The sequence below is a fragment of the Neopelma chrysocephalum genome, unplaced genomic scaffold (genome assembly GCF_003984885.1).
Source record: "Neopelma chrysocephalum unplaced genomic scaffold, ASM398488v2 Primary Assembly neopelma1_72, whole genome shotgun sequence".
NCBI classification, from domain to species: domain Eukaryota; kingdom Metazoa; phylum Chordata; class Aves; order Passeriformes; family Pipridae; genus Neopelma; species Neopelma chrysocephalum.
In genome coordinates, this window is record NW_020897732.1 from 7,118,551 (window position 1) to 7,141,294 (window position 22,744).

General features: G+C 35.1%; 1 protein-coding gene across 1 annotated transcript in view; it reads left to right on the plus strand.

Moving 5' to 3' along the window:
* Window positions 1-22,744, plus strand: part of PTPRN2 (protein tyrosine phosphatase, receptor type N2) — a 645,766-nt gene that overhangs the window by 279,690 nt on the left and 343,332 nt on the right. Inside the window, exon 11 of the mRNA XM_027687014.1 lies at window positions 8,369-8,448. Within this exon, the coding sequence (XP_027542815.1) occupies window positions 8,369-8,448 (80 nt within the window). The remainder of the gene's footprint in view (window positions 1-8,368; window positions 8,449-22,744) is intronic.

The window sequence follows — 22,744 nt, forward strand, 5'->3', positions numbered from 1 at the left end:
TCTTACAAATAGTATGTATGATGTTTGGCTTTTCATTACAACATTTCATCTCATTAAAACAGAGGGTTTACACTTGTGTAAACAAAAGCAGAATGAATCCGGTTTATAGATACATTTCCATGAACTCACAGGTCCCTACTCAAGAGATGGTTTTTTCAGATAAGTGACCTTCTGAAGTTTATCTTTTTTAACTTCATATTTCTCTACTACTTATCCCCCTGTGTGACTGAGAATGCTGTCATATTCCATTTTTAATAAAATTAAAGTTAATAACATTACAGGGTAGGCAGGATATATTCCTTTCTCTCAAGCAAGTCACTGAGTATATGCCATTGCATTTCATTTATATAACATTTCCCATATTATTAACAGGTAATCATTTCCATTCTACAGATGGGTAAATTGAAACTCAAGGCAATTTGCTTCATTTTCCCTAAAATGGTACAGAATTTGGTGACAGATATGAGAATAGAAACAGAGAACTGTGATTCTCACTCTTGGTTCACAAATAGAATTACTAATATTAGAAATGAAAAAAGATTATAATGTAGGGATAATCCCTTAGAAGATATATGAAAAAAGTATCTTACATCTATGTCTTTCTTGATCCTCCTGCCCTTGGCTAGCTGATTCTCCTACGTGTACAAACACACTTTTTTTTTTCTCTGTTTTGTGACCTCAGTGGTTGGATTGAATGAATATTACAGACCCGCTGACCCAGCTGAAAAAGATAAATAATTCTTTTGCATTATTTTTTTACACCCTAGCCAATAAATATTGTGTATCTGTGTCAATGAGTTGCACCGTGACTTTCCTGTGGAAAGGTTTGTATTCCTTAAGAGCCATTAAGACAGTCAGAGCAAATACACATCTGTATATGTATACGACAGAAAAAGCACAATAAATTCCACTTACAGTGCCTCCCTTAAAAAGCAAGTATCTCTACCTCACAGCTGGCAGGGGAACCTCAAGAACAACTCTTCTAGTTGGTCCACTCAGAGCTAAAGGAGAAGCCAACAGGTTATTAAGAGGGCAAGCAGGAGAACTCTGGTTGTAGTTTTGTAGCCTTTTGAACTGAGACTGTATCAAAATTTGGGGTTTTCTCTTTGGTTGTGGAGCCTAATCCTCATCAAATAAATTTGTCTCTTACATGGATCCTATCAAAACTATGAGCGTGGTGAACCTGTACCTCTGCAACAATCCTAACATCTGAGCCATGCTCTTCACTAAGGAGTAAAAGCCACTTGTGTAAACTGAGCATAAGGTGACTGTCATCCCAGTAGACAAATTTTACATGTGATTCCAGCTGACTCCATTAACAACACAGGTGTGCAGAGGGTAAACAGACCTGAAGTCAGGAAAATGCATTGAAAACTTACTGGGTGAAAATTAAAAAATGTCCGCTGTTTGTCGGTATAAAGGTAAAAAGAAAGAGAATGGAAATATAAATAGAATACAATTTTTATTTTTTCAAATGACATAAATTTTATCCTTTAGCTTAATCCTTGGGGAGTGAAAGAAAAATCACTGTACATTTAAGCAGCTTTTTGAGACCATTTTCCCACTCTCTCAGGGTCCAAACACTTTTTTTTTTTACCATAAAAAATTATAGCACTTGTATGGTTTGTTCTTTTAAATACTGTAATTAAGAACCTTATTTGCATGGCAGGCAAAGCTAGCAACTTTCATGTACTCAGCGTGGTGAAAATGTCAAGTTTCATGGCTTGTGACAGATTAATAGAAAAATTATTTTAAAACTCCACAAATTATTCATAGATATTGAGTAATCATCAAAAGTTGCATTTTGTGAAGAATAAAAATAGGACAAACTGAGTGTAGCATCAATCTCTAAATTGAGCGTTGTCTCTTTTTTAAATCATTTAAATTGTAGGCTTAGCAAAATAATCTTCAGCTCAGATGAAGCAAGTTGTAAAATCTCTAAAATACACTTTCATCATCTTTTGCAGTGTAAATTAGGAGCAGTGTACTTAGCACGATTTTGATGCATATAGATAAAATTATTAATATAAAATTAATGATTAAGGTAAAATAATTTAAATTCCATCTTTTAGAATTGGTATCAGAGACCCATCAGACATGGACTGCTGTTGTTGGAGAGCATCCCTTTCTGGACCAGTCATCTTTTTTCTGTGACTTCATTCTAGAAATACTCTAATGACAGTAGTGTGTCAGCCAGAAGGCATTTCATTATTTGAACACCTGGTCGTGCCCTCTTCTCTTCCCCTGAAATGGTGCTCCATGCAGTCACTCTGTGGCACTTATCATTCCAGGGGAAGAGAAGAGGGCATGACAAGGTGTCCAGGTACTCACCTGGTTTACAAGGGCTGCAGTTTGCAGAAGTAAACCTGAGCTGCAACCATCAAATCCAAACCCAAGTTTTGTTTCCGTATAGTTACCTTTGCAGGACGTGATTGCTCTGAAACTGTCAATCTATCTAATCTAAGTGGTGTATCTGTTACACCTCCCAGCCTGGGGAGAAAAACACTAATAAATGCAAGATAGGAAATCAACCACTAACTGCAGTTAATGTCCTTCCCTTAGCAGGGATTTTACTTTTCCCTCTTTAGTTCCTGGCCATCGTCAGACACCAGGTGTGATGGTAGTACGGATTTCACTCTCCATGTCATGTGTTCAGTGCAGGACCACATTTCTTTAGACAGTGTTGCAAACAAACAGTTCATGCTTAGTTTATATAGGATATAAATATACTACATAATATGTTGTTGGCTGTATGTTCTGGAACACTGTGTATCCTTCTGCAGTTTAAGGAACATGTGAAGAGTTTCCAGAGGAGAGTTCAAAAAGCTCAATTTGCTAAAACAGAAAAAGATTTTTTTTAATTGATCACTGGCTGTGCATGCATACCTGTCAATAGGAATGTCAGAATACATACAGCTGTACATCGACATTTGTGCAGTTCAGGTGCAAAGTGAACCAAATCTTTGAACAGGAAAGATATTAAAGCGTGAGAGATGTGTGCCTTTTTAGTATTAAGTTTGAGTGATGATCAATAATTCTCTACTCAACGGTTCAGGGGTGTTATTTTGCAGCAGGTCATCACAACATATCCTTTGCAGCTTTTCTGAATCTTAGAAGCTTTGTCAGGCACCTGCTTATGTAATATAAATAAAGTATGATGCAATGCTTCACTAAATAAATCCTGGTCAACAGTTCTGGTCCAAAATGTTGGTGAAGCCTGAATCAAGCAGTCAATTGATTTACAGCTCATCTGAGTATCAGGAGAAAAAAATGCCAGTGTACACTTGTTAATCCATTTATGTACTATATGTCAATGTCCAGCTAAAATTTTCTGCCTTTACTTTTCTCTGTAAATCATGTTGTATAAATATACTGTAGTAGAAAAATGCTGCTTTTAATTATGTGCTTTTCTCCATTAATTTGATTTGACGTAAGTATGTTTACGTACTTCTATATATAACATATAACACATTTATAGCAGCAGGAACATTTTAAAATTTCCAATATTGAGAAGGTGAAAAGAAGGCTTCATTGCAATATAAACAATGGACATAAGCTTCAAATTCCTAAACACAGAAAGAACAGAAATGTGTACACATTGCAAGTCATTAGTTCAAGCCCACCAAACGTTTCCTGAGACAATTACCTTCACTGCTACAAAATTTGCTTTGCACAGTCCTCTGGAGCGTTACTAATTGCTTTTCTTAACCTCCAGAGATTAAAGGATTTTGAAATGAACATATAGACAAGTAGTGACTTTAATTTCAAATCTAAGCTTTATTAAGGCAAGCTCTGTTTTATGAAATAGGGTCATTAAGAGAATGTTTCATGTTGGAAATATCCAATCCTAATCTCCTCATCTTCCTCCAGTCTTGAGAAATTGAACTCTGCCTGTATCTCTTAAAAATGCAGTACCACCTCAACTCATTTCCATCTGGCATCAGCTCTGTGTTTCATCTTCAAGAGTACACAGAACCATGTTGGCACTTGTTTCTCAAATCCTTTTCCACTAGGGGGTATGATAGACTGTGACTGTATCTCACAGTAAACCTTCGGTGTGATATTGTAATACTGAAATACACACACACGAGGGAGAGGAATAGGCATGCAAAGCTTGGTACATAATTTATGGAGATTCAAATCCTGTCATTCATAAATATAATTATAACCTACGGCTTGAAAGTGATATGGACCTTGCCATATTGATCATGCTCCAGCTCTGTTTATTCAGATCATTCATTTGTTGACAGGGAAAATATAAGAAGAATGTTGTTAGTCGTAAAACAATTAATGAAAGGAGATACTTCTATTTTACACAAAGAATATTCTTTGTTTCTGTGTGTGTTGTACCCTCCCACCTTCAGATGGGAAATATAAACCCAAGGGGAGGGGATATTATTAAATCAGCAATCAACCTTCAAGTCATTTTGGTATAAACATTGTAATTATTTCATCTATAGTAAACAGAATAAAAGACAACAGCACATAAGGGTGACAATTTGCAATATGCTTTGAATGTCTTTGTTAAAAAAAGCCCTATTATGACTGAAGGCAACATTACTGAAATTTAAAAAAAGAAAAGCAGAAGTTGTGACAGCCAACAGAGGAGGTAATTAGTCAGTAAATTTTGAGTAATAAATTTAGCAGGTCATTGCAACAGATATTACATTTTGTGTGGGGAGAACTCACTGTTTATTAGCTGTGAAGCCAGGACTGCTTACCTTTATTCAAAAAATCATCCTAACAAAATGTAAGAAAAAAGTCCTTAGTGTGGTTACGATTGTATAGTCCAGATGCCTTCCAAAACTCCCAGTCTTCTCTTATTTAGGGGGGTATAAGTTCATTTATGTCAGAAGAGTCGACTACAGATTTTCATGGGTGCAATTGTAGTAGCATACAGCTTGGGGGAGGGCTGGACAAAAAATATTGTTTTAATCACGTTTATATAACATTTTTAATCTCAGTTGCAGGAGCTGTGTGTCTGAGATGTGGGTTAGGTTAGCCTGGACATTGTGGTTACGTGTCTGAGTGCTCTCCCCTCCCCAGCTGGTTGAGTGCTGGCTGATGTAAGCAGCCAGGAGGGATGCCTCTGCTCCCCCCAGCACCTCCCTCAGCTGTGGGAATGGTTTGTTTGCAATTCATCAGGTCATAAACAAACGTGTGCACTTCAGCGAGCCTCTGTACTTAGAGCCTTGTAAAGACAATTGCCATTAATATTAGCGAGGCTTCAGAGGGTTTGACAGCCTCACAGAAAAGCAGTCTAATTTACCCGTCTTAAAATTCCTGGTTAGGAACTATCAGGGGTGCATTTTATACATCTTGGAACCTTTTTTCAGGCTGGTTGACCTCTTGTTAAAAAGCCTTTAAAAAATATTTTGCAGTCAAATAATTACTGGTTTTGTTTAAATGTTCTCATCCAATACATAATGAACAGTGAGAATTCCCCAAAGGGCATCTTTTGTTATTGAAATGTTTATTTATTGAGTGCTTTCGCCAGAAGCTCCCCATGAGAAAAATCTCATTTTATGAGCTCCTGAAGCAGTCAGTTCCCAAAACATCAGGCAGAAATGCAATTTTGACCAAGTAATCTCGAGGTCTTTTATTTACTTTTAAATAAACAGAATACCAAGGTGCAAAAAGTTGTGACAAGAGCTACTTTATTTTTTATATTTTGTGAATATGCGTAGTGGAACCATGCTGGTGTGGTGCTCAGGTGATTTCTTACGTACAAGAATTCAATTGCTACAGTAGAGGAAAACAATATCCCACAGAGCAACATATGAGTGGGTGTTTTAAATGATTCTGAGATTTATTCTTTCCTGGAAAATGATAGCATTAGCACAACAGCATCCCACTTGCATAAAGAATTTTTTCCCCCACCCTGTTTTTTGCTCTTTATTTCCCTTAGTAGTGAGGAGAAATGACAGTGTTTGTGGCAGCACATACGCGGGCATGACTTGGATCCTCTCGTGTTCCTGGATTATCCAGGTGGAGTCACTAGAGAATAGTGCCATGGTTGCTAGAAAGGCTTCACTCCTCGGAAATCCCCGTCTCTCACTGACTGGGCTGGGTCTCTGAAATGACTCAGTTTTAATCTACGTGACTTTAATGACTCCAAGAAATGCAGGGCTGCAGGGAGTGGGGCAGGGGAGAACTATGGGGAGGAAGTGGGGAGTGGCCAAGAAATAGAAGCAAAACACTCAGGTAAGGGAAGGAGGGCAGGAAACTTTCTATGTTTTTGCTGATAGAGACAAAGTGTAACTACGCTGTGCTTGAAACTTTGTGTTGGTTCCAGGTTCTCAGCTATAATGGACTATGCGGTGAAGATTTGAGGAGAATATCTAAAGTTTCCCCCCCTCCATCTTTGTTATGCAACAGCTCTATACTGGGGTGATGCCTACTTATATTTAAAGCAGATTGCTAATTGCACTGCAAATATCAGAGCACCTACAGAGAAATCAGCATTTCTCTTAGGTTGGCAATGCAGAAAGGGCAGTAGTTGTATTCAGTGGTATCCTGAAATTCCTAGGTGCATTTAATGGTTGATTATCCCAGCATTAGTGACAGAGTCAGGGAATAGCCTGGATTTTTGTAAAGCAATTATCTCAAATAAAAAGTACTTTGCAATTGTTGAGTATTATGATCTACAATATTACTATGATGTTGAGAAATGTTTTATTATTACCTAACGTTATTAAAAGTGTTTCTTGGCCATTAGTGACTGGACATCTAGAGTGTCCTTTAGCAATAAAATCTCTGGTCTTTTTCTTCCCTTCCTCAAAGAGTATTCGGAGCAAAATGATTGATTAGTGGCAGTTCCTGTTAAGTCCAGAATAAAATGTGCACAATGCATGCTTTGGTACTAAAAGATTAAAAGAATATTTCTTATTCTTACTCTGATTCCCTTTGTGACCTCAAAGCAAAGTCTTATGGTTAATAATAGAGTTTTTTTGTGCCTCAAATGGAAAAAGTTTAGAGGTATTTGTGTCTAGGATATATGTGATGCAATTAAGCACACTTCATTAAGTGCTCTCCATTTTATGAATGCAGAAGAGGAACATATTACTAAAAAATAATTTAATACTTCATTTCAAGCCCTGCAACAAAACTATATTTCAATTTATTTCTTTTATGCAGCAATTTTTCAAATTTCATTCTCTCATAAGCCACAGCTATAGAAGGTCAAAATATGTTAATGTACGGGTCCAGCCAATGTACTTCACCTTATAAGTAGGGTTTTTCCTCATAGTATAAATGTAATTCTTTTTAATGATAATATGAATAATAAAAACTTTGAAACTTGCATAATACATAATATGTAAGTAAACTTTTATAAAATAGGGCCAATTTTTGTTCTCCTTGGGCATCTACACTCTTCTCCTCTGTAAATTCTTACATTAATATTTCCATAGTCTCTTGTTAACCAGAAATTATTTTCAGAAGTATATTTACTATATGTTTATATGTATTTTATATTTTTCATGGATAAGTACTTTAATGTAGTTTTGAGGATATCTGAACTGAAATTTCTTCATTCTTTTCATTAGATGTGCATGTGAATTGTATATTTATTGGAATGGATGGAGAATGAATGCAACATTACTTATATGGATTTATTTTTCTTTACAAGTGCACAATAATATTTTTTGTGAAACCCTGAGTACTTTACTCTGCCTCTCTTCGTCTGGCTAACCAGTACCTTCCTCTTGTAAAGGTCTTGTAGGTTTTGGTGCTATAAAGGACCATCAGGCTACACCCAGAAAGGTCCCTGCAGAGTCAAATCATTTCCCCTCATAAGTTATTCAAAGAAGTGATTATTTCTGTTGTTAAAAGATAAATACTTTGCGGTATCTTTCTGATCAAAATCAGCTCTTGGATCAGATATGTTCAAAATCTTTTCCCCACATGTGTTCTTGCAGAATATGATCAAGATAAATATTTCGAGTTTCTATATTGTCCCTCTGACTTGCAGTTGTGACAAGAGGACTAAGATTGTGTTGATGTTAAGCAAATAAAATGTGAAACTACCTGTAATCTTCTTTGGATGCTGAATTCCAGTGATGGTCTATGCCGTACTTGGGTGAACAACAATTTCAGTGCCTCCATTTTGCCACCTTCTTAATAAGAATACTATTTACAGGAGTGTTCTGAAGTTTAGTTAATGTTGTTGAAATTCTTTCAGACGGGCACAAGATACACACAAGAAACCACAAGAGGTATAAAAATGTATGCAAATGTAGCTAATGAAGCAAAAGGAAGAGGGCTAAATGGTGTCTTAATAGGTTCTCTTCAAAAACCTATTTTGATAAGGAATATTATGCCATGTCTCTTGATTATGAATCTTACATTTTTTAATAATCTCTTTCAGCGTGCTGGGACCAGCTGTGACCTTCAGAGTGCACTCAAACCTCCAAAACATTTCAACTGCAGATGTTGCCAAAGAAGCAGGTAAGTCTTTGTCCTCCATTGCCAAACTGTGACCACCCACACGTCTGTTTAGCAGTCAGTGGCAACTGCAAACAGCACAGGCACATCCTATTCCCCCAGAAGACTGACATTTAAAGAGAGAGACAGTTCAGAGGTGAGTGGCACATGGAAAATTGAAGCTTAACATCTGTGAGTCAATTAAAACTGTTTGAGACTTCCATGTTTGTCAAGAAAATGAGTTAGAGACTTGTAGTCAAGTTCCAGAATGGCGAAAAACTCTTCAGTGTTGTCATGAGCTCATAAAAACAGATTAGTTGTCTAATCGAGGATGTGATGCCTTCACTTTTCTGATACTTTTTTTCAGGGAAAAAAATGTTATTACATCTTAGCCTTAGTTTCTGGATTTAAAAAATGGTAGAAATATGTCTTTGTTGGTGTGCTGTTTAAACAATTTCAATAACAAGTTAATTTTGGGAGTAAAGTATGTATTTCTAGAATTAAGCTGCTTCCTGTTGGCTCCTTGTCAGCTTGGCTATTATGGAGTTTTGAGTGCAAGAAATAATTTCTGCAAAATAACTGAATTGATAACTGCTTTCCTTCCAAATTACTCAGTTAGTAGGTTTTAAAAACCAGAAGTAAACAAGTTGCAATATTGCTTGAAAATAGAAACAGAAAAAGTTCATGTAAATAAATACCAGGAGCCACAAACTGTCCATTAACTTCTACTTTTGCTTCACCATGGATGAATTAAGTTATAGAAAGAACTGGGGTAGCTCCCATGCCAAAATATTCCTTTTCAGGAAGGGTCTTGTTAACTGGTGATTAGGGAATAGCAAATGGGATATAATTTTTCTTTAAAGGGTTTAACATGTTAAAAAGCCCTAGATGTGTACTGTCAAAAATAGGAAATTAAAATAAAGTATTGAATTATGTGACTCCTGAATGTGTAACATCTTCCTGGGAAAAATTAATACGCCTTTTTTTTAGCAATGCCCGCCCCATCTTGTAAACCTGTTGAATGTCTCTGAAGGGATCAACAAATATGACACTTGGTAGATCCTGCCTAAATTGTCAGTGGCTTTTGACAAGGTCTTCCCTTAATTTTCTGGGGAAACTAATAGTTTCTTACAATGTGGAATGTGAAACACAAAATTGTGAATCTGTAATTGGTTAAGAAGCAGGAAACAGATTAGAAATAAAGTATTAGTTTTCTAAAAGACTAGATAAAGTGAAAAAAAGTGGAAGGGTCTCTGTTGGGACTGTGTCATTCAACATACTTATAAGTGAGTTGGAAAAGAGAGTGAACAGTATGATGAGAAATCCCGCTAATAATACTGAATTATTCACAGTTTTAAAGGTGAAAGTTGATCTTAGAAATGTATAAAACCCTTACTGGACTGAGTAAATGGATTCAAAATGGCAGAAGAAATTAAATGTAAATTACTGTTAAAAAATGTTCATATGGAGAAAAAATAGCTTTACATGCAAACTTATATGTGTAAACAGTAATACAGTTAGTGTAGTCATAGATAATTTGATGGAAATGACAATTCAGTCTCCATTATCAGTTGAACAAGGAAAGTGTTTTCAAGAATTATTTGGAAAGGAATAGAAAACACAACAATATTGTTTGCTCTTGCATGAATGTGTCCTTTGCCTGTATTTAAATACAACATATAGTTCTGCTTCTTGTACCTCAGAGAGATTGGAAATTCTGGTTCAAATGAAAGGATTCAGAGAAAGGTAGAAGGCATGACTGTAAGTATGGAATATCTTCCATATATCAAGTGGTGCAGTAAGGCAGGAATATTTATTTGGGAAAAAAAAAGATGGGTAAGGTACGGGAAAGGTCTGCCAATTCCAGAATGGCACAGTGAGTGTGTACAAGACTGTGCAACTGCTCTTGCAATGCATGAAAGGTGAAACTGGCAGAAGGCAGGTTCAAAATAAAGCAGAATGCAATTTATATCTTTGCCAGTTGTGAATAATGAAGCTTACATGTGTTCAAAAATTTACACGCAAGCAAGGCAATGGAATAGACATCCACTGAAATTCAGCAAGTCTGTAGAAACCTTGTCAAGTCCAGGAAGTTCCTGATGTGCCTTGGCCTGTTCCCACCAAGCTACTCTGAAGTGTATAAATGTTGTGACTTATTTCAGCAAAAGTCAAGAAGTAACATTCTTTTCTTATCACTGGGATCAAAGTAGTTGTTTTTAACTTTCTTAACTTAAATACTGCTGGCAAAGTTAGGAAGGCTCTGGGGACAAAAAAATGCCACCCCAGAGAAAGGGCGACAAAGGTGATGAAGGATCCGGAATGTAAATCCTCTGAGGAGAGGCTGAGGGAGCTGAGGTTGCTCAGGGAAGACTTTATCACTCTCTACAACTACCTGAAAGGATTTTGTGGCAGTGTGGGTGTCGGCCTCTTCTTCCAGGCAACCAGTGACGGGACAAGGGGAAATGGACTCAAGTTATGCCAGGGGAGGTTCAGGTTGGATATTAGGAAAAATGTCACTGAAAAGCTGGTTAAGCATTGGAACAGGTTGCTTAGGGAAGTGGTGGAGTCATCAAACTTGGAAATGTTCAAAAATTAATAGACACAGTATTTTGGGATATGGTTTAGTGAGCATGGTGGTATTTGGTCAAAGGTTAGACTTAGTGATCTTGGAGGTCTTTTGCAATGAATATGGTTCTATGATTCTATGAATTTCAACAGATTCAAGAATTAAAATTAATATTTTATATTTTAATTTTATATACTCTGTGTATTCATATCCCAGGCATTTTCCAGCTTCTATTTGCTTAGTAAATTAGAACTTTCAGTTTTGATGGCTGCAGGAAGAGGTTTGTAGGAGTCTGACATGAGCTCCTCTTGGTATGTCAACATGGCCATAGTATTGTTATAACTAAACCTTGTGTTACATTTTACATAAAAAAGTTTAAGCACACTTCTTACTTTCAGATCTCTAAATCAAAAATTATATTCACTTAAAAAATCAACAGCAATATATACTTATATAAGAAGTTTTTTCAGGCTCTAGTTGTAATTATAATTTTTAAAGTCAACAGTGTCTTGAACAAAAACATTCCAAATACTTAATTTACCGAGGGAAACAAAAGCAGAATAAATAAATGAATACTTCTAAGGTAGGCACAGGTAAATGCATTACTCCATGCTGTACTGCAATTAGGTAACTTGACATCCATCCAGGAACTCTGAAAGCAGATCTTATTTACAGAAAATAAATAGACCAAACAGACAGAAGAATTTCACTGTCTGACACATCCTTAGAAATTAAAAGAATTTTGAAGTTGAGGTAATCAGATACAATAATAATTATAAGAATGTAAATTATCCATATTTGCAAAAAGGAATCTATTTGTGCAGATGTTATGTACGTGCAAGTCTCACTGATAGCCACAGGAACAGTTTCTGTGCAGGAGTTTGATCTTATTGTTCGTGTAGCATATATTTTGTAACCAAAATGGATAAACTTCCTATTTTCCTTACACTATTTAGGTTTAAATGTAGGGAACTATACATCCTCCACTGTGGAGTTTGACAAATGTGCAGGTTAGAGAAGACGTGGGATTCCTTCACAATTATCCAAATAGATTAATTACTTAGAATATTTACTAAATAACAGAGATATGGAAGGATAATGACAAAAAAAAGTTTCCTATGTTTTCTTGGCGTTTGAGGTTCATTTTTATTAGTGTACACAAGGCCTGGCTTGAGGCAAAATAAACTCTCTAAAATCCTTTAGCCATATCTTTGCTGATAAAACTTCTTTTCCCAGTAATCCACAGTTCCAATTCTGTGTAAATGTTTTGATTACTTTTTCTTTGCAGTTTCTAGGGCTACATAATTATATGGGGAAGCTGACAACAGAGTGATTTAAAATTGTGAATAGCTTGCTTTCTCACATTAACAATACCTTTATTTGCAGTTTGACAACAGAGCAGGACAGTCAACATTTTACCAGCTCCACGCACTTTGACGTTCAAAAAATAGAGCACATCTTGCATCAAGTAGCTGTCTTTTGGCCTAATTCTGTTTAATAAGTCAGGTTCAATGTTGCAGTGTAATTTCATCTCAGTGTTTTGAAGAAATAAACTTTCTCAAGACACAGATGACCTGCTCAAGAAGTAATTACACTTGGCACATGAAATCATGTAGACAAACAAATGTTTCAGTTTAAGAGTCAGGAGAAATATAGCAGAGAACAATTATCAATAAGATAACTCTATATAAAATTGTAATATATTTGGTATAGAAATAAGCAATGAAGTTGCTTTATAGGTACTCCAGAATCCCACCATTTATGCAAATATATGTATAGTAACAGTGATAATTAGAAAAGCAGAAACTTCTAAAGTTTCCAAGCAAAGAATTTTGGCATCAGATGCCTGTAATAATATATTGCCCACATGAAACAGAGATGTAGGAGAGAAATTTTGGGCACAAACACTCAGCATTGCTGAATTTAAATAAAAGCATTTGCTTGTATATAGCTGCAGCCTTTTACTGTTAGAGTCATGCTTGCATTTTTATTTTTTATTTGTATTGTATTGAAATGCAACCTTTTTAAGTGTTATAAAAAATAGAGACTAGAAAGCAAAGGGTTGTAGGCATAGTGTGGGCATTGGTGATGGGGACAGATAGCACAGCAAAAGGCAATGCATAACCAGATATTAGGGAATTAACAGGTCTTGTGTGCAGGTTCTTGTGTCTAAGATAGATTGTGATATACATCAGTATGGAAAGTCAGAAATTTTGATTTAGGATTTTTTATATATATACATATATATGTGTGTGTATACATATATATATATATATGAACATTAAGAAAAGTTTTCAATTTTTTTTTAATTCCCCTAACTTTTAACCAAGCTATTAGTTTGGTTCTGTTTTGAGGTTTGGTTTTCTTTTGTTGGGGCTTTTTTTTTTATTTTTCCGTTGCCTGCTGGTAAAATTCACATTTTCACACCATGCGTGATCTGATAGGGATTATTATCCTGACTTAGAGAGGAGGGTGTTGAATCATGGAATCTTCTTGTCTAAAAGTCGTTTCTCTGCCTGCTGTTTAATTCTGAAAAAAAAATATTACAAAATGTTACACAAATGCAAAAATATCATACTGTTGTTCAAATTTTACTGTATATCAAACTAATTTGAATAAAGATACTGCCTCAAAGTTATTGGAATAGATTAAAAAAAAACATATAGAATTGCCCAGCAGTTCTAAATTACTGCAAATGATTAAATTTGTAAACTTATTTTGAGATTTAACATCTACAAGTTTTGGTTACGTACCAGCTGAGGTGAAATATCCATGGCAGCAAATATGTAATAAAACTTTTTGACACTGAAGCTGAATAATTTTGCTAAAATTGGCAGCTCTAAACAGACAACACATCTTCCTTAGCTTTTAGCATTAAACAGTCCTTTTGGGATTAAAAGAGCACTTCAAAACCCTTAGAGATAACTTACCCTGTGGAGTGATTTAAGCTGATGGTGTCTTATTGGTTTGGAGTGGTCCAAGATGTCATAGTCCTGATCTTAATTAGGATGACTAAATGACCTGTCTATTCATGACCCTGGATTCAGCTGGTATAGAAGATATTTACGCCTTATTCTGCCTCCGATATGTTTCTTTTGCTAGCAGGTCTGAGCTGTATTTGTATGAGTCAAACCTTACTCTTCTAAATATCTAGGATTAAGTACCTAAATAAGTGGTTTAATTGCAAAGGCTCTTTGTTCCCATCACACTCTACAAACCTTTAATGACCTTGGATAGTTAGCTTGCTTGAATCCAGAATTTTCCGATGACCATGACATTTAACTTCAAAGCCATGTCAGACAGTGAAACAATCCACCTGCATTAAAAAAACTATCCCAGGTTCTTCTTAAACTTGCAAATACTGGTGAGGAACCTGCCTTACACAGTCACTGCAGAAATCTCTTAATTGTCCCATTTCTTGAGCACATTAGGCAAAATTGCAGTTTTGACACACATCCAACCTGGCCCCTGTTAAAAAGGGCTGAGGCTCTGACATGAACATATTTTGATTTTCTATTAAATTCTGTGCTAAAAATATGCATTATAAATATATTTAGAAGGACTCAACCATGAAGGTAGAAATGATCGGTTAAAGCCATAAATCATTTTGTAGTTGTTTGCAGCAATTATTTCATAAGCCTTCAGTATAATTCAAATATACTTTTCAACTTTTAATGAATAAGATTTAAGTTCAAAATATTGCAAATTATTTACGTGACTCTTATATTGATTCTAGTCATGTAATGCAGTCCTCATTGGTCAGAAGGGGTTTTCTTTCCAGTATGCGGCATAATAGAAGTATAATAAAAAGCACATTTATAGAATACCTCTGTAAATCTTGCACACCTCTTAATTTCATAGTCTGAAATTTGATAAAACAAGGCACAGAGAGAAGATCATTTACTCAACATCAGAGAGTCAACAGATGAGGATCTGGTTCGCTATATAAATTCACTGTTAATTTCTAGGAATGCTGCAGAGTTGCACTCAGCTCTGCGCCAATAGGTATTGAGCATAACAATGTTGCTGACAAAAACATGATAACTCAATATTATTATCCATTATGAGCAAGAAAAGTTTTCTAGAAGGGTTCTCAGGAGAACAAGAGAGAGCGAATTGTCTTCAGATTTATCTTCACATAATATAATTTTGGATCTCCCTATAATAAAGCTACACGTAATATCTGTATGTAAAGAATGTATAAACTTAGAGAAAGGAGACTGGGAGAAGGGACCACAGTACAATGAGGAATGAATCATCAACTGCAAGAGTAAGACTATACAAAGTTTTATTTAGTTATACATGTATTGAGTTAAAAGCATAGATAGAAAGAATGGATATTTTCATGTCTGAAAGACATCATGGTTTCACAGAGGAATTTGAACAAAACCTGGGAAATATCACTTAATGCAGTAAGTTCAGAATGCTCTGATTTTCCCTCTCTGATTTCAACTTGTGATTAAACACTGTCTGGCTTTTGATCCTTTTCAGACCTGTGTTAGTTGATTGTTAAAAGTTCTTTGCATTATATATTTCACTCAAATAAATGTAACCTAGGAATTTGTTATTCTTTGTAGTGCTTCTCTTGCTGACATAATGAAATTTGACAATGCTTGTTTATCTTGTTTTGGTAATAGCAACACCCACCTTCTTTTCGTGGTGACCATCAGTGCAGGAGATACGAATTCTGTATCAGGAAACTTCAATTTCTGGATTAAAAGTCTTCCTCTTCTCTTAAAAGCTCTTTCTAAATCATTATAATGAACCTTTTTTGTCTTGTCAACTTTTGACACAGCTTTGCAAGTCTTGTGAGAAGTCTCAGCAAGATGAACTCTGTTGTTTCAGTCACCCACAAGTCCATGCTGGCAAATTGTCTTGTTTTCTTTTTCTGCCCCACAAATGCAAGCAATGCTGGTTGTTTTGAAAGTATTCATTGACCAGTCATTGTCAGATCGTAATTCATCTGTGATGAAGTAAAGAGAACAAGAGTAAAGTCTTCAGCTGAATTCCTTCCCTCTACCTCGACTTTTGTAGACCATGCAATTAGATGTTTGCTCTCTGAGATGTAACAAAGAATGTGTCTATGAATAATCTGAAGTTCATCTTTGAAGAGAACTGACTGCTTCTGTGTCAGAAACTTTGAGCAATGTAGCCAGGAGGCTGTGAGGCTCATCTGATTTCACTTGCCATTGCCCTGGTTTAAGTAGGATTACAATTCCTTCGTCTACAATATGAAACATAAAGGTTTGACAGCTCTTTTTCTGTTACTACTTCTCTTAAGTCCTTTGGTGCCAATCCTGATTTCTTCTGCTCAAGCCTCCTTAGTTCACATTGTCCTTTTTCACCTCTTAACCCCTCTGTAGGGGATCAATTTCCTTTCACCTATTGTATCATCAAATCTATCTGAATTATTTTCCTCAAATCCTTCTATTGCTGAATAATGGATGTCATTATATTTTTGAAGATTATTCAGAACCTGAACTGTCTCTGCAGTACCAAATGTCTGATACAATGACTAATGAGTTTTCAAGATGGCATTTCTTTCCCACCTTGTTCTTCTGTTGAAAAATAGAACAAGTGTTGGTTGCTACCTTTCAGTAAATGTGCCTGCATCTAAAGAATATCAAGAATCTTTGCTTATGACTCTTCTCCAATGACTTCATTCTAATTATCATATTCATTGCTGTGATTAGTAAGGATGGATTTTTTTAACATACACCCTCTCCTCTAAGACTAACTGTGAGATATATAATTTTAGAAAGAAATATTGTTTCTTTAAAACAATTTTTGGTTTTGGTAAAAAACTTTAGAACTCTCTTCTTTTCAATCTATAAAGTGATGTGATCTATTCCAGCATAAACCTCTAAATCCAGCTGCTTAACTATTGGGAATTGTAAAGCTAGTTAATCATTTTATAGATTTGGGGAGAAAAATAAGAGCTAAGTAGCATAATGTAGTTAATGTTCTTTAATTTAAAGCAATGATGATTTGTGTCATTGTATTCTGATGCTTCTTCTTAACACCCATTCATAAAAAAACCATCAGATTGGTATTAAACTAAAATAAAGAGAAACACACCATTGGTGTAGTATAGATATTAGAATATTTTGAAATACAATAATTGATGCCTGAAGCAGACAGTTATGCCAAAGGTTCAATGGAAATACCAGAATTGAAGCTTAGATTGAAACTCATGTATTTCTGTTAGGTGTTTTTTCTGAAATCTATAAGCAGGCTTATGGAGACTGGTAAAAATAAATCCTCTATTAAAGTAATTTTAATCATGGTTTTAGAGCTTAATAGATATTTTAAAGTTGATTTTTTTGAAGAACCCTCTGGTAATATAACTAAATGCATTTTAATGGTGAGAGTAGAATTCATCTAAACCAATTGCAGCTTCTAAATGTTAGGTATTATTCAAAATTAGTTGTCTAGATTGCTTCTACTTCAAAGAAAAAAAGATAGATTGTATGAATTGGCACTTATCATAAATGACCAAAGGTTTGGGAGAGAAATCATCATTAATATCCACAGAATCATATAGATATTGCTGATGTCTATATCAGTCTGTAGGACTGCCATACATAGGCACTGTGTGTAAATCCAGGGAGATGGGTTGAAGTCAGGACTGTAGAATTTAGTACAGTGGAAAGCTTTCAGGATCTTCCTGTAGCTGCTGCTTGGTAACATGTTCAAAAATGTTTTTAGGATTGGACTCGATGATCCTTAAGGAGCCCTTCCAACTCAACATACTCTGTGATTCTGTGATTCTATTGATAGATCATTTAAAATCTTCTGGTGCAAATCCTGATTCCTTCTACTTAAGTGTCCTTCATTCACATTTTCCTTTGCTAACATATTCAAAGCCCTTTCAAATTCAAAATTAATTTAAGATTGAGTAAAAATGCAAAGATTTCAATTTTGCTAATTACCATGTGTAATACTATTAAACAAAAAAATTCCTACTGTGAGATTGTTCTCATCTACAGCTGGTAATGCAGGATGAAGCTGCCATGTAGTTGAAGTGCAAAGGGGTTTTCTTTCAAGTCAAAGAAATCTCCCAATACATTTTTGACTATGAAAGTAAAACAATTTACTATGTATGTCCTTACACAGATGTTTCAAACTGACCTGTACATTTTATGTGCAAGATGGTTTTCAGCTGGTGTCAATCAGCAAATATCTCCACTGAAGTCCATGGCACTGAGAATGCGTGACTGAAACAAATCACTATTATTTTTTGTATAGCAGCAGTGCTGTGTGGTCCCACTGTGGACATGGTATCAAAAAGTCTCTATTCTAAAATATTTGAGAACTAATTTTCTTTGTAATTTAAAGCCAAGCAAGTGGAAATCCCCAAACTCAAGACAACTGCCTAATGTCGTATTTCACTGTATTATTTAGCAAAATTGCTTCTATTTAGCATTTTTATGATAAGCAACATATTTTCAAGGAAAATTGAAATATATATATGCAATATGGCATATACAACAAGCTACTTACAATTCCAGACATCTTTAAATGTTATAGTCCTTTAATAAATTTTTATACATTTTTGTGCAGTACTCTTAAGAGACTATCTCTGTTTACAGTAGATCCTAAGCATATTAAAACAAATTATTTAGGAATGTTGCAGTTAGAAGAAATCTGGTAAGGCAAGTGCATAAAAGGCAGCTTTTATGTAAATAATAGGTTGGCTGGTCTAATACTTTTTGGTGATTATGCAACTGTCTGGGTAAGCATAAACAAAGAAATTGAAGAAACCCTAATTGAGGTCAGATAGTACTGTAACCTAATCTTTACGTAGAAAAGAACAGTCAGTACATTTTTTCCACCTATTAGACAGATTAATTATAACTTTTTAAAATGTGGAACAACAAGATTAACCTAATGATTTTAAACTGTGCATGCCTATAAACACTAGGCACCACGTGAAACAGGGATAATGTAGAACAGATAATGTTTTATTTTAGTTGGTGCAAACAGGAAAATGTTCTTTATCTGATGTAGCTAAATATCCTATTTTTAGTATACAAAATTGGATGATTAGCAGTCTTGTGATTTTAGCTGATAGCTTTCATATCAGCCAAATAATAAAAATTGTGAGCGAGAGCGATGTTACTTCAGGGCTCTATGAAAAACAGTTGTTATTTAAAGCAAAAGAAAAAAACCCACAAAATCAATACCCTCAGAGTCATCTTAGAATCAGGCTGTCAGCCCTTTTAGCTGGAGAAAAGTAACAACATGAAAAGGCCTTTTTCCAGAAGTGTGGTGTTTTGGTAACAGCGTGTAAGGACAGCTGACCTGAATGTGGCAGCAATTTGTTCTTGTGGTAGAACACGATTTACAGGTTGACATCTTGGGAGAGAGGCACAAATGTGACCTGGGATGAAAGGCCAGCTGGAGGTTTTCTGGCTGAAAAAGGCTTAGTTAGGAGGTCCAGGGGATTCACGGATCATCCGTCTTGAAAATAGCCCCGTGCATGACCTTCTACTGCTGATAGCTCATGGAGGAATGTATCTGAGAGGGAAAGTAATGAGCTCTTTACAGTGGGACAAGGAATTATTTGAGAACTTTGGGAGAGTTTTTGAAGATAAGAGAAGTTTGTTGGCAGTGCTCACAAGGGCACACTTGTCAGCACTATTCAGACCTGTATGTTAACATTGCCTTCATTTTGAGCAGTCTTTCTCCTAAGGATTGAAGGCCACTTCAGCAGCTGCTGCTGCTACCTGATACCCTGCAATTGTTAGGGAATGTTGTGACTACATGGCAAGGACTATCTATGGTCAAAGAAGAGTTTTTTTTCCCCTGAGTTTTCCTGAACTCCACATATCCATTCTAACATGTAATATAAGATAGAGTCAGACTTACAGGTGTTTTATCTAGTTCTTATTTGGAGATGATGTTTTCCATTGTCTGACAAAAATTGTTTGCAGGATTTAGAGATTAATGACCATTGTAATAATCTGAAAATACTTAATCTTTCTAGCATTATCTAGTCTTCAGAAAAACATGTTAAATCCCTTTGTTATGTTTAAAAATTATTTTCTATAAATGCAAACCTTCAGATTAAGGGAAAGTGTGGCTGAAGTCAAAAGACATCCTAGATTTAATCTAGCCATAGAATTTCAAGTAGTGCCTGTAAATTCTCTGTGCCTCTGTTTATTTAATTTTAAATCTGAAATATGAACAGGAAAAGACTTTTTATGAAAAACAAAATTAAACTATAACATAACTATTTTTAAGTTAATTCAGAGCATAGATAGTATGGTCGTCTATAGGATAATTATGATCATTTTGTTTCTGTGCTGCTTCTGCTGCTTTTTAATAGTTCTTTTCTTGGTTTCATCAGTGCAACAAAATCAGGATGACAGCAATCATAAAATCATTTTAGTTGAAAGATCCATCTAGCAGGTTATTTAGCCTGTCCCCCAGCATTGTGATGGGATTGGCTGGCAAGAGATCATATATAGCTAATATTTGATAGTCTGTTAAAAACAACCAAAAACAGACAGATGAAAAAAAATATATGTGCCAAAATCCAGAGGGAGCTTCTTGGCAAAGTTTTATAGACATTTTAGATCAGTAACAAGAAAAGGTAGGTAGCTACACCCCATTACTCCTTCCTAAACAGCCAGGTAATTACTTTTGGCATTTTGACAAGTGTTTGCTGGAGTGAAGGTCAAAGCTGTCAGCAGAGAAGATCTATGCTAATCTGCTCAGCTGGAGAAGACTCAGGCAGCTAATGTTTTGTAATTAGAAGTTGTGGAAACCAGTTTTCACTGTAGTTTTGTTCTGAGCACAAGTGAACTAATAATACAGAGTAATTTCATTTATCATAGTTTACAAAATTATCTAAATGGGTGCTTAGGAGTAAACATCCAATGTGAAATTGGAGAAATATGGAAAAACTGATATTGTGGTACAAATTAAATATATATTTATATCCATATATATGTATATGTGTTATATACATACATACATATATATTATATGTGTGTATTATGTAAGTGTGTATTTGGCTGTACATATACACAGAGATAGATAATGCTAATACTTTTCATTTACATTGAAAAATATTAATCATAAAAAGAAAATAAATGAAAAAATACAAAATATACTAATTATATTTGATAAGGCTTCAAAATTTTGCTAGAAATTTCACAGAAAAACCTCAATGCATGCAAAATACTCCCATTTTTCTTGCGGGAGTTGTTAGCATCACTTCATCCAGCACTACTCTACGAATGGATTTCTATAATGGATTTTAAACTGCTAAAGTACTTTAACAAGAAAATAAGACAAAAAACCCCAAACAAATAAGTGTATTAAAACAATTACGAAAACAATGAAAGTCTTCATAAAATGTGTCGTCATTTCTTTTATAATGTTGACTACCTTTTCATGGTGTTGTATTCATATTTTTATCAGGCTACACTAAAAATTATTCTTCTCCCTTATTGTGCTGTTGTTTTGGTACATGTATATATATACAGAAGACAGAAAGAGATAAACAGGGAATTTTTCAAAGCAGCTCGAGGTGTTCAGCTGTGTTCCTAAGCCCAAGATAGCACCTCAAGTCTGCAGTGATTTCACACATAATTAAGTGTTCATTCCCTCTGACTTTTTTTCTTGAACTGAAATACCTAATATGATGACCATGAAATTCTTCCTGTGCATGAAGAAAGAATGCAGACCTTCAAAAAATAATGATTTGGGACTGACTAGTATGTACTGTAGTGGCCCAATCCTAGACCTAAACCTAGTAAGATAAAGTTTCAGTGTTTCAGTAGTTGCAGTTGGAGCTGGACTAGAACCTCTCAGTAGTAGCGGTTAAAAAGGACAATTTTTTTGCTGAATCATTTTTAACCTTGATCAGCTCTGCCAGACAAACTGTTGAACTGCCACCAACAAAGAGCCACAGGGCTGCAGTACTGAGAAAAATATTTCTCTGATTCTTTTTGACTTTACATGTAGACAAATAGTAAAAAAGAAAAAAAATCAAAAACAAACAAACAAAACAAAAAAAAAAGAAAAAAAGCCAAACGAAACCAAACAAAAAAACCCCAACCAAACAAAAAAACCCAAAACAACAAAACCAACCAACCAAAACAAAACAAAAAACCCCACAACCAACAACAACAAAAAAATCCACAAAAAAACTACCCCAAAAGGGTCTAAAAAGCAGTAGGTCTACCTGAAACATAGACTTTAATTGAGAAAAAGATGTTTTTCTTCTAGATTTCATGATTGAGCTTTTATAGGAGATGTTTAAGACTTTTTCAATTGTTATATCATTGCAGAACCCAGAACACAACTGATTTTGGAAAAAGACCAGAAAGTGCTTGCTTTTTTTCCTTCACATCCATCTTTCTCTGAATGGATTTTTTGTATTATATTGGTTTTTCTGACATTTCTTTCCTTGGCATTTTTCCTCTTCAAGTGAATCACCATGTATTCATTCTCTTCATTCATTTAACAACTTGAGGGTATATTCTCCACCCATGTGCAGGAATATAGCTGTGAAACTCACATTAACATTAATGGGAAATGTGCAGCTAAAATCAGCCACACTGGGTGTAGTTACTACCCTTAGCTGTAAAATGGATTTGCACGTTCAAACAGGAATTATTTCCACTTAAGAACTGGGAAGTCAGACAGGTTTTTACATTATTTTATATCAAATTAAGAGTATTTTAACATTAATTTTTTAATGTGTTTCAAATTGAGAAATCCACCTGCTGTAGAACCTGT